Raw genomic sequence first — 12722 nt, forward strand, 5'->3', positions numbered from 1 at the left:
TCACTTCTTTCCCAAGCACCCAGCAGGGAGCTGGATCAGAAGTGAAGATGCCTGCACTACAGGCAGAGGCTTTACCCACTACGCCACAGCGCAGGCCCCCTTTGTTATATTTCAAATCACGTAGGGGTAGAGGTTCAATTTTTTTTGTCCCTGTGGATTTCCAGTGGTTTTGGTTGCCTTTCTCCATTCAGTTGCCTTGGTGTCTTTGTCAAAATTCAGTTGCATACATGCTTGGATTTATTTCTGGATTTTTAATTCTGTTCCACTTATTTATCTGTATATTTTTACTTCGCTACTACACTTATTTACTGTAGATTCAAAGTCCCAAAATTAGTTCATACAATTGCTCCAATATTTGTTCTTTTTCAGTGTTGTTTGGGTTATTCTAGCTTCTTTGCATCTTCATATATATGTCAGAATCAGTTTCTTCATTTCTACAAAATGGACTGCTGATATTTTGATTGAAATTACATTAAATTAGGTCAGTTTGGGAAGAAATGACATGTTTATCTGTCCATGAGCGTGATGTATTAATTTAAGGCTTCTTTAATTTCTTTCAGCAATGTGTTATAGTTTTCAGTATATAAATGTATTTAATTTATCCTTATTTACTTTTCATTGCAAATGGTGTTTTTTAAATTTTCAATTGAAATTTTTATGAGATTAATTTTAAATCTGAGTATATAGCAATACAACAAATTTTTATATAATGACCTTGAATCCAAGGGCCTTTCTATATTAATATTTCTAGTAGTTTTTGTAGATCCCTCAGAATCAAGTATGTAGCTGACAGTGTCTCTGACAAATACATATTACTTCTTCCTTTCCAATCCATATGCCTTTTCTTTTCTTTGTTCTAATCTAGAGTAGTACAACTAGTACAATGTTGAATAACAATGATGGGAGATATTCACTTTGTTCCTAACAGGAAAGCAATTAGGCTTAAAAAAAAAAAAGATTTATTTATTTTAGAGAGAGAGAGAGAGAGGAAGAGACAGAGAGAGATCTTCCATCCTCTGGTTCGCTCCCCAGATGGCTGGAATGGCAGGGGTTGGGCTGGGCAAAGCTAGGAGCTTCTTTCAGGTCTCAAGAGAGTAGCAGGGGCCCAAGCACTTGGGCCATCCTGCGCTGCTTTTCCCAGACCATTAGCAGGGAGCTGGATGGAAAGTGCAGCAGCCAGGATATAAACCTGCACCCATGTGCGATGTCAGCATGGCAGGCAGCAGCTTAACCTGCTACGCCACAACACTGGCCCAGCAATCAGTCTTGCACTGCTAAGTGTGAGGTTAGCTAGATGTAAGTTCTATCAAGTTGAGTCCTCCTAGTCCTGGTTTGCTTGTGAGTGTTCAATTTTGTCAATTTTCTTTGCTGCTTATACTGAGGTAATGAAGTAACTTTCCCTCTTCTATTCAGAGATGAAATACAGTTGATCTTCAAACGCATTTCTGGGCTACCCCCCCCCCCCACTTAGTTCTGAGGCACTGTCCTATTTTTTTTATATAGTTGATGTGTCAAAGGATTTTTGATATGTAAAGGATTTTTGTGTCTATGTTCATGAAAGATATGTAGTTTTTTTTTTCCTTGTAATGTCTTTCTCTGGTCTGGATATTAGAATAATGCTGCAACCATAGAACTAAATGACAATGCTCCCTCTTCCCCTGTTTTCTGAAAGAAAGTATAAAGAATTGGTCCTGAGGCAGGCATTTGGTCGGTAGTTGATTTTCTGCCTGGGAATCCCGTCGCTGAGTGCCTGCTAATGTGTGCCCTGGGAGACAGAAGTCTCCATGTGGGAGACCTGGATTGAGCGCTGGGATCTTGGTTTCAGCCTGGTCCAGCCCTGGCTGCTGTGAGCACTGAGGGTTGAACCAGTGGATGGAATCTCTCTCCCTCTCTCTCTGCCTTTCAAATAAAATACAAATGAGTAAAATAAAGAAAGAAAGAATTGGTTCTATTTCTTCCTTAACTGTTTAGTACAACTTACCCATTTATATTTTTTTTAAAAAAATGTCATGTTGGCTATGAAAGATTACATCTTAATTCAAAAGCTTATAGCTTATTTTGAATAGTTAAAATAAGCAGATGATCAAAGTACCATTTCATGTAGCCCGTGATTATTGCCACCCAGAAGTTTTTCTTTTCAGTGCTTAAGCAGGGGAGAACAAGAAGAACAAATTCACAGAGAGAACACTCGATAGAGGAGGAACATTAACCACAGAGCAAGCAAGGACCAGTTTCATCAGAGTCCAGTTGTTAAAGTCTAGTTACTCAAACAGGATGAAGCATCATTAAAATGTGAGGCATCCTTTGATCCAAGTGGTCTTCAGGAGAGACTGGCTTGACAACACAGTGGCGATCCAGGAAGACGTGGAAGGGTGGTGCCAGTGTTGGCTAGCAAGACTTTGGAGGCGAGGCCAACAGCTAAGAGGGTATGGCCCTGCCACAGCCTGAGCTCTCAAAGCAGCTATCCGAATTGTGTTTACAAGTATTTTGGTGTCCAAGAGTTGAGGTCACTAACTTATAGAGTCTGATCTGAGAAGGAATAATATATAACATTCTCATTGGCAGGGGGATTACACTCCCAAGCTCTTATCACAGCAAAACATGTTACTCATATGGCAAATTATGTGCCTGGAATCATTTCAAAGCTGTAGTAACAGCTTAAAATTTAGTATTAACTAAAACTGGCCAACAAAATGACTTGGCAATTTCCCACCTTAGTTACATCTCTATTTACTCCATTAGCCATGGCACTGAGACACAGTTGATCCTCCTTAACATCTCTCCAATTACAATGGAGCAGGCTCAGTGGTTAGCCAAAGTGACCATACCTGCATTTAGAATGGTAATCAAAATTGAGTACAAGTAATCAGTCAATAAATTATTGAGTTCTTTCAAATTTAGAGTTTTTTTTATAAAAGATTTATTTTTATTTATTTTTTATTTATTTATTTTTTTGGACAGGCAGAGTGGACAGTGAGAGAGAGAGACAGAGAGAAAGGTCTTCCCTTGCCATTGGTTCACCCTCCAATGGCCGCTGCGGCTGGCGCGCTGCGGCCGGTGCACCGTGCTGATCCGATGGCAGGAGCCAGGTGCATCTCCTGGTCTCCCATGCGGGTGCAGGGCCCAAGGACTTGGGCCATCCTCCACTGCACTCCCTGGCCACAGCAGAGAGCTGGCCTGGAAGAGGGGCAACCGGGACAGAATCCAGAGCCCCGACCAGGACTAGAACCCGGTGTGCCGGCGCCGCAAGGTGGAGGATTAGCCTAGTGAGCCGCGGCACCTGCATAAAAGATTTATTTGAAAGGCAGAGTTACAGAGAGAGAAAGTCAAGAGTTTGCTCCATAAATGGCCATAGTGGGGAGTGGCAACTGGGCCATGTTCAATGCTTTCCCAGGCACATTAGCAGAAAGCTAGGTTTTAAGTGGAGCAGCTGGGAATCCCGTAGCAGAGTGCCTGCTAATGTGTACCCTGGGAGACGGCAAGTCTCCATGTGGGAGACCTGGATTGAGCACTGGGATCTTGGTTTTCCATATGGGATGCCAGCACTGCAGATGATATTTAGTATTCAGGAAATAATTTGGTAAAAGCAAACATTCTAATATTAAGGTTTGATATACAGGAAGTGTTGTTTTATGTAACTTTGTTTCATTAAAAATCTTATTCTTGACTTATCACCTTATAGTTTATGCCAACATTTTTCAACAAATCCTAACTAAAATCTGTCAAACCACTAGTTAGATGTAAGGGAACAGAAGAATCCCAGGGTCACACTGCTCGAGCATCTGAGGTTCTTCCGAGACCCACGGCGGTGGTGACTACAGCGTGATCTCAGGCGAGGTGAAGCCCCGGTTGTTTCTGATGGCTGCTTGAAGCGCCTCCTCCATTCTTTTCATTGTAGAGTATTTAGGCAGGTCCAGGATATGATGGCACGTCAGTGATCTTGGGCTGTCTTTTTCACTCATGGTTTCAGGACAGCGGAATAATATTCCTATTTGCTGTAGGCCTCTTGCATGAAACTTATCACATCCTGTAAGAAAAACTAGAAAGGAACAAAATTTGGCTAAGATATTTTATAGAAAGAGAAAAACTGAAGGTGAAAAAGAGAAAATTAAGGACTGTATTCAGTAAGTGTTTAGTGAGTGCCCTGTTCAGAGAACTAACTATAGTGGACTGTGCAGAACATAGAAAAATCATGCTGGGTGGTCTTTGTCCTCCTTGAGGTCATGGTCTAGTTGGGAGGAAAATAACAGTAAGATAGAAGGATGCTTGATGTAGGTCAACTGGGAAGTAGGAGGTTAAGAGCTTAATTGAGACTGGGGGCAGGGAGAGAGACACCAGGCTGGGGAGACGTCCAGGGGTTACACCTGGCCCGTTCTCAAGGAGAGGAATTGAGTGAGCTTTGAAGGCACAGGGACAATCCCAAGAAAAAGCCAGAGGTGGGAAGATGTGAGTGGACTCACTGGCTGAACTACTGGGCTGAAGCAAGAGTTTCCTGTTAAGAGAGATCAGAAGGGTTGGTTTTGAGGAAATGTCAGAATTGTCCTCCAATAAGCAGTGAAAACAGCAAGAAGGTGAAAGATGTGTATGTCAAGAAAAGTGAATAAAAGGGATAAGATGGTGAAAGAATAAATCATAATGTCTGCCCCAAAGAAGCTGTAGAGTTCCCACCAGGAGGAGCCACAAGGTCACAGAGCTTAGCTGTGCAAACACAGACAAGCCACTAAATGCCCCAAGCCTTTTTCCTCATTTCTACAATGGGAAAAAAAATAGTATAAACCTTATGGGGTTGCTACTAGGATAATGGGATGTGATAGAAATAAAGTGATCAATACAGTGGCTGGCACAGAGTAAGCACACAATAAATGCCAATGCTGTTATTGCTACCATTGTTGGTGGCCATCGCTATTGTTGTTTCTAAAATAGTATATTAACACAAAATAGAGGCAGTGACATCATCCTCATTTCCTGGGAGTCAGATAACACAATGACTATAGCAATGTGAGACAGAAGGCTTAAGAACCAACTAACTGAAGTATGGAAAGAGGGTACAATCTGAAAACCAGAGGTGGGATTCGAGTCGACAGAAAAGGTAGTGAAATGTGGAACAATTGTGTGGAACAATGCATTAAGCTGCCACTTGGGACCCCAGCATCTCATAGCGGAGTGCCTTGCTGCAGTCCCAGCTACTCTATTTCAGGTCCTGTTTCCTGATAGTATGTCAGGGAGAAAGCAGGTGATGGCTTTAGTACTTGGGGGACCCAGTTGGAGCTCCAGGCTCCTGGCTCAGCCCTGGCTAATGTAGCATTTGGGGAGTAAACCAGTGGATGGAAGATGGATCTCAATCTCTCTCTCTCTCTCTGTCTCCCTCTCTGTCTCTGTGTGTGTGTGTGTGTGTGTCTCTGTCTCTGTCTCTCTGTTACTCTACCTTTCAAATAAATAATTTTTTAAAAGATTTTTATTTATTTGAGAGACAGAGTTACAGACAGTGAGAGGGAGAGACAGAAAAGTCTTCCATCCAGCTGCACCGATCTAAAGCCAGAAGCCAGGAGCATCCTCCAGTCTCCCACACGGGTACACGGGCTCAAGCACTTGAGCCATCCTCCACTGCCTTCCCAGGCCACAGCAGAGAGCTGGACCGGAAGAGGAGCAGCCAGGACCAGAACCAGAGTCCACACGGGCTGCTGGTGCCACAGTTGGAGGATTAACCCACTGCGCCACACCACTGGCCTCATCAAATAAATAAATAAATTTTTTTAAAAAAAGTAATACAATCTCTCTCTTTAAAATAAAAAAAAAAGGGAAACAGGCATGTGTCAGAGTGAGAACGCCGGCCTGGAAGGCAAAGAACCTGAGTGCTCATCCTTGCTCTCCATGAACACATGTGACCTACCATTGAGGACAACTTCACCGAAAACACGATATTTAAATTTTACAAGACATAAAGTGAGTGGCCCATCTATTACTACAGTACTTACAGAGGAATTTTTTCTTCTCATCCAAAGTCAGCTTGTGGAATGCCTTCCAAAACAACACTATAGTACGGTCTGATTCGTGGTATCCTTCTAAATACTTTGAATTCTTGAGAGAAAAAAAAAGAAAAACAAAAATTTTGGAGGCTGGGGCCAGGGGAAGGAATACTTAGGAGTTGTTTAGAAAATTTAGGGGCACCTTAGATATCACCTACCTTTTCGAATTGTTCCCAGTCGTAATCAGAATTGCCAATGACTGCTGTCATGAGTTCTTCAGGGTGGAAATACTCGATGATGTCCTTGTCACAGACTCTATAAAATCCCCTCTGAAATTTCTCAAACACGGCCTTTACAGAGACGTTGAAGATGTAGTCAACACATTGAGAGACATAGTCTTTCCTTTCAGGAAGGGAGAAAAAACTCCATCACATACTTAACCAGGGACTAAAATGGTCTATTCTCTACCTCGTTCTTTTTAATCGTGTCTATCGAGAAAGACAAGACAATTACTTCTACAGGGCACACAAGCCTGTACCTAAGGACAGAAGGGCCTGGCCAACCAGGGGAAGGGACCTCAGACAATATCTATGGAGGGATTAAGACTTTATTTTGTTCTCATTTTCCTCACTGCACTCTGGACTTTTTAAAAAACAGAATACAGACACTCCCAGACTTAAGAGGGCAGGAGGGGGGGTAGTCAGAGCCCCATAAACCTGTCGTATGTTGAAATGTCACTAAGTCCTGCTCCAGCTCACAAAGTGAATTTGTTAGATAAGATAGACAGGCCGGCGCCGTGGCTCAACAGGCTAATCCTCCACCTCGTGGCGCCAGCACACCGGGTTCTAGTCCTGGTCAGGGCCTGGAACTAGGAACTCAATCTGGGTCTCCCAGGTGGGTGGCAGGGACCCAAGTACTTAAGCCATCATCTACTTCCTTCCAGGGTCTGCATTAGCAGGAAGCTAGAATTAGAAGTGGAGCTGGGGGCCGGCGCCGTGGCTCAACAGGCTAATCCTCCGCCTTGCGGCGCCGGCACACGGGGTTCTAGTCCCGGTCAGGGCACCGATCCTGTCCCGGTTGCCCCTCTTCCAGGCCAGCTCTCTGCTATGGCCCGGGACCGGAGAGGCAGTAGAGGATGGCCCAAGTGCTTGGGCCCTGCACCCCATGGGAGACCAGGAGAAGCACCTGGCTCCTGGCTTCGGATCAGCATGGTGCGCCGGCCGCAGCGGCCATTGGAGGGTGAACCAACGGCAAAAGGAAGACCTTTCTGTCTCTCTCTCTCACTATCCACTCTGCCTGTTAAAAAAAAAAAAAAAAAAAAGGTAAGATAGACAGACTTCCAGACCCAGGACAGGCCGGGCCTGCACTAAGCCCCTCTTAAGCAAGAAGCAGCTACAGAAGAAATGATGATTCTCTACCCTTCAACATCCCTTAGGATTAAGGGAATGGAGTCTCTGAGGGGGGAATGATGTAGGCAGGCATACAGGATAAAATTGATCAGGTTTGTGAGCTGGAAGACCACACCTTCACCATGCCCCTGTGTGACCTCATGCCCTTACCTGGCCACATCTGTGTGCCCACCAGCCAATCAGGCTAATTAACCACTCCCCTTTGGAAGTGGATTAAAGGCCTGGGACACAGTGGGCACAGCCCTTTTCTTTGGCCTTTTGCCATTGTGGGCAAGAATCTGTAATAAAAATTAAACCACACCTCTTCCACTTCAAAAGCAGATCTTCCAGGTCTTGAGACTTACTTGTTGCTTTGGTCCACAGGTATGGAGATCCCATTTGGAATTAAATCAACATCATTTTGGTCCCAATGTATCTGTAAGCAAGACGTGTCCAGGTACCAAATGTGAAAGGAACTCTGAATTTCAATCACCAATAATACCACTATTACAAATATATTTTTCCCTAGAGAATTTAAAGTAACTGGGTGCTAAATATTTTTATCATTCAATCTTTTAAATATATAGAAAAGTTATTAAAACCCTACCCTAGTATATGTTGCATGTAGCTTTCAAGCCTAAATTATTCTATTTAGTTCACATTGTTCAAAGTAATTGATTAATAATTTTAGCTTAATTAAACTTTGAGAATACATGCACAAAGTATCAAATGAGGAGTGGGGGTAGGGAAATCCTTGCAGTATGCAAGGAAAATATCTTTTAAAAATGGGATCTTAGGGCTGGCATGGTGGTGTAGCAAGGTAAAGCTGCTGCCTGCGGTGCCAGCATCAAGTCCCAGCTGCTCTACTTCTGATCCAGCTCCCTGCTATGGCCTGGGAAAAGCATCAGAAGATGGCCCAGCCCTTGGGCCCCTGTACTCATGTGGGGGACCTGGATGAAACTCCTGGATCTGGGCTTTGGCCTGGCCCAGCACTGGCCATTGTAGCCATCTGGGGAATGAACCAATGGATGGAAGATCTCTCTCTGTGTCTCCCTCTCTCTGTAACTCTTTCTAAATAAATAAATAGTTTTAAAGGGGTGAATATCTATAACATATTGTAATAAAATTATTCTTTAAAATCTCAATTTAAAATTAACCGTAATCTGGCTCTTACGTACTTACAGAAAAATACATGTTGAGTTCTTCAATGTCATCAGCTTCACCATTTAGAATTTCTTGCAAATTCCTAATGAAAATGTTGGTTTAAAAATTAAATATGTTGATCTTACAAAACTTTTCAAGTAATAAATTTTCAGTGGAAAAAATATTAAAATGTCTAAAATGCAATGTAAATTTTTCTTTCCTCTACCTTCTCACTACCTCCTCTTAGAGTTAACTTCTCTTTACAGTTTGACTTGTCCCATGGCTACTCCACAGACACTGCTATGCTTGTGAAAAATACATGAAGGGGCTCCTTTCACCAGACCAGGGATTTTCAACCAGCCGGGTTTTGTGTCCCAAAGTCCAGAGACATCTTCAGTTGTCATAATTAGAGGGAGAGTTGCTACTGGCACCTAGTGGGGAAGGACCCTAACTGCCACTCAACAAAAAATTAAACAGCCCCACTTGGGATGCTGGCATCCTATATCAGAGCACCAGTTTGAGGCCTGGCTGCTCTGCTTCCCAGTCAGCTTCCTGCTAATTTGCCTGGGAACCCAAAAGATGGCCTCAGTACTTGGGCACCTGCTACCCACATGGGAGAGGACGGACACACCTCTGGGTCCAGGAGCACCAGGCTCCTGGCTTCAGCCTAGCTGAGCCCTGGCTGTTGTGTGCATTTGGGAAGGGAACAAGTGTATGAAGAATCTCTCTCTCTCTCTCTCTCTCTCTCTCTCTCTCTCTCTCTCTCTCTCTCTCCCTCTTTTCCACTATACCAGTCACTCTGCTTTTCAAATATATATTTAAGTTCATGAAAAATTCACATCCTTTTTAAATTCCATTTTCCACAGATTTTTAAGCCATCTGTGTGTGTGTGTGTGTGTGATTTCACACTTATATTGTATCCTATCCAAAGTAACTGTTTCCTGGATGAAGTCAAGGACTGAACTGCAGCTGTGTTTACAACAGTAATTAATAATTTGAGGAGTGGTTAGCTTTTCTCCATTGAATTACATTCAATTATAACTCATGATAAAATTCAAATTCACCTAAAGAGCAAACATTATTAAAACTGAAGGCCTTGTCTTTGTGTCTTATGTGACATTATTTTTGCCTCAACAATGGAGACTTGCTAGGTACAGTCCTGAGAAAGCAATTATATGTACTCACTTCCCCAAAAGAGGACTAAGCTCTTTTAAATCTTCCAACGACGGCTTCTGGTCCAGAAGTTTCTTGTACAGTGCCAGTGGGAAGGGAAGGTTGGCGACATTGTAATATAAGAGAGAAAGTCCACAGAGGATCCCAAAGAGTAAGTAGTTGTTCTTCTCACACTGAGGCTGGAAAGGGAGGAAGAAAAATAACTCTAACATAAATGAATTGGTAGATTAATTTTAAAAAGTTCTTTTTTCTAAAAATCAGAAATTAGAAGCAAAGTAGTAAAAACACTACTAGTCGAACAGTACCCTATACCTTGTGCGGTTGTGTGAATGCAGCCTGTTGAAATCCTTGCTTAGTATATACTAAGTTGATCTTCAGTATATGAAAGTAATTAAAAATGAAACTCGATAAAGGGCGGGATGGGAGAGGGAGAGGGGAGGGCCACGGGAGGGAGGGAGGTGGGGGGGGAAGCCACAACAATACAAAAGCTGCACTTTGTAAATTCACATTTATGAAATAAAAAATAAAAAAATAATTTTAAAAAAAAGAAGCAAAGTAGGTGTTAGGAAATAAAAATTAGACATTTCTTTCACAGGATATAATACTATTTAAATTTGTTCCATATGGAGCCAGCATTGTGGTATAGCAGGTTAAGCCTCAGCCTGCAACACCAGCATCACATATGGGTGCCAGCTCAAGCCCAGGCTGCTCCAATTCTGATCCAGCTCCGTGTTAATGCATCTGGGAAAGCAGTGGAGGATGGCCCAATTCCTTGGGCCCCTGCATCCACATGGGAGACCCTGAAGAAACTCCAGGCTCCTGGTTTTGGTCTGGCCCAGCCCCAGTCATTGTGACCATTTGGGGAGTGAACCAGCAGATGAAAGATCTCTCTCTTTCTCTGTCTCTCCTCTCTTTGTAACTCTGCCTTTCAAATACATTTAAAAATAAATAAATCTTAAGTTTCTTCCATAATGGTCAATACAAATTAACAGTTCAGAACATTAAATAAACGAATTTCTTGTCTGCTATTTCTGCATATTTTGAATATAAGCAATGTGTTCAGATAGCCTCATAAAGCTTTCACAATTTAATTTTATAGTCTTTGCCTTCAAATTCATACAGAGAAAGGAGGGTGCACTTTTTCTACATTTCCAGTGGGTGTCAGGCCTGTGAGACCCATGTCCCATGAGTGCTGCCCCCTTCTGCGATGAAGCCCACATCCAGGGTGTGCACACAGGAACACGCGTGTGTGGCAGGGAGGTGACTGACGTTGCTAACCATGAAGGTAGAGAGGAAAAATCAGGGGAAGAAGGAAAGAGTCCTTATGAAACTGGTTTCATTTCCCTTCTCTGCACTTTGTAGTCCTGGAGGAGAGAAGACCCTGACTCTCTCTGTCCAAGCTGTCACTGGAGCCCAGGGAGGGCAGATAAGTCACAATCCTGTAAACTCTAAGATTTCGATTCTAATGCCAGTCTTGTTAGCAGTTGCATGACCTTGGGCCATGCACATGACATTCTGTGCCCAAATCTACTTTCTCTTCTTACTCCTAGGAGTAGAGTAGTTGTAAGGAAAAGTAATAATTTTTAATTTTGATTTTCAATTTTGAAAGTCAGGTAAAAGCACACTAATCTCCAAGGTGGCCAATCAATCTTCCCCATAATTTGTCCATGTCTTCTGGTTCTGGCTGATTTTGCTCCTTCGCTGAGCCATACACAAATTAGTTCAGATTTTTGTTTTGCTTTGTATCTTGGTCTCTGTTTTCTATTGGATAACATGGCATAATGCTTAAGGATAAGGACTCCGGGGGCTGGCATTGTGGCACAGAGTATTAAGCTTCCGTATCAGAACGTTGATTCATGTCTCAGCTGCTCTTCCACTTGAGAAAGAAATGGAAGATGACCCAAGTAGGTGGGCCCCTGCCACCCATGTGAGACCCAGATGTAGTTCCAGGCTCCTGGCTTCAACCTGGCCCAGCCCTGGCTGTTGCAGCTATTTGGGAAGAGAATCAATGGATGAAAGATGTCTTTCTTTCTCTGTCTCTCCCTGTCTCTCCATCTCCTCCTCTGTCACTCTACCTTTCAAATAAATAAAATAATTAAAAAAAAAAAGAAGTTCAGGGTCATACAGTCCTGAATTTACATCATAGCTTAGTCACTTACTAGTTGTATGTCCTTGGGCAATTATTTTAACCTCTCTGAGCCTCAGTTTCCTCATCTGTAAAGTGTGAATACAAACCATCCATCTCACAGAGTTAGTATAAGATTTCTTTTTCTGGAGGGAGGCGGCAAGATGGCGGAATAGGCAGGGAGCACACTTAGTCCGGGGGGAGAGAAAGTATAATATAAGTGGAGATACTGCAGGGTCAAGGAAGAGTAGGGGATGAAACAGCAGAGGAAACTCTTCCGGAACTAGTGATTCACAGTGGACCTGCGTGGAGAGCGTGGGAGCCCAAGTTCGGGACACCAGCGGCAGACTCAACGCACCAGCGCTGGAACGCGAGGTGAGCCGAACCTCAATAGCCCGAGACAACAGCGGGCAAGCGGAAAGAGAAGGCTAGAGGGAACAAGGCTTGAAACTCCGTGGGGAAAAGTTCACCAGGCTAACTAGAAGAGAGAGAAAAAAAAATAAAAAAAGTGACTGATACGGACACAAGTTTCTCTCTCTCTGCTCACCTCTCAAAGGCGAGCAAGACAGAGCAGGCGCCATTTTGGACATACGTCATAAGCAGGGCAACCTCAGGTCTGCACCAGCCCTGAGCCTAGCAGAAAAACCTGACTCTGGGGGGAGGGGTGAAATAACAGGAGATTAGCATCTAACTTGGCAACCCAGTGGGAGACTGCAGGAGAATTGGAGCCCACACTGAGGGCAGCAGAGATTCCCTGTGTGGTCCTTGGGAAAGAGCTTCCGATCTCTGGCTCCTGTGGGTATATCATTTGCCTGCTAACTACCTCCAATTACGTTCAGCTGTGCGGAATTACTTCCCTTTTAAATCAAAAAAAGAAAGAGAGATTTACCACACCTAACCTGGGAGTGTCATCCTTGACACACCCTC

General features: G+C 43.3%; 1 protein-coding gene across 2 annotated transcripts in view; it reads right to left on the bottom strand.

The window, feature by feature from the left end:
* Positions 1-694: 694 nt before the first annotated feature.
* The window catches only part of HERC6 (HECT and RLD domain containing E3 ubiquitin protein ligase family member 6), a 58964-nt gene continuing 46936 nt past the window's right edge, over positions 695-12722 (bottom strand). Inside the window, exons 16-21 of one of the 2 annotated variants that reach the window (XM_062199874.1) lie at positions 9683-9849; positions 8537-8600; positions 7720-7790; positions 6185-6368; positions 5976-6078; positions 695-4039 (exon numbers count right to left, since the gene is read on the bottom strand). In XM_062199874.1, coding sequence (XP_062055858.1) covers positions 3816-4039; positions 5976-6078; positions 6185-6368; positions 7720-7790; positions 8537-8600; positions 9683-9849 — 813 coding nt within the window. In that variant the 3' untranslated portion in view covers positions 695-3815. The remainder of the gene's footprint in view (positions 4040-5975; positions 6079-6184; positions 6369-7719; positions 7791-8536; positions 8601-9682; positions 9850-12722) is intronic. The other variant, XM_062199873.1, reaches the window with a different exon arrangement.

This window comes from Lepus europaeus, chromosome 8, assembly GCF_033115175.1.
Source record: "Lepus europaeus isolate LE1 chromosome 8, mLepTim1.pri, whole genome shotgun sequence".
Taxonomy (NCBI): Eukaryota; Metazoa; Chordata; class Mammalia; order Lagomorpha; family Leporidae; genus Lepus; species Lepus europaeus.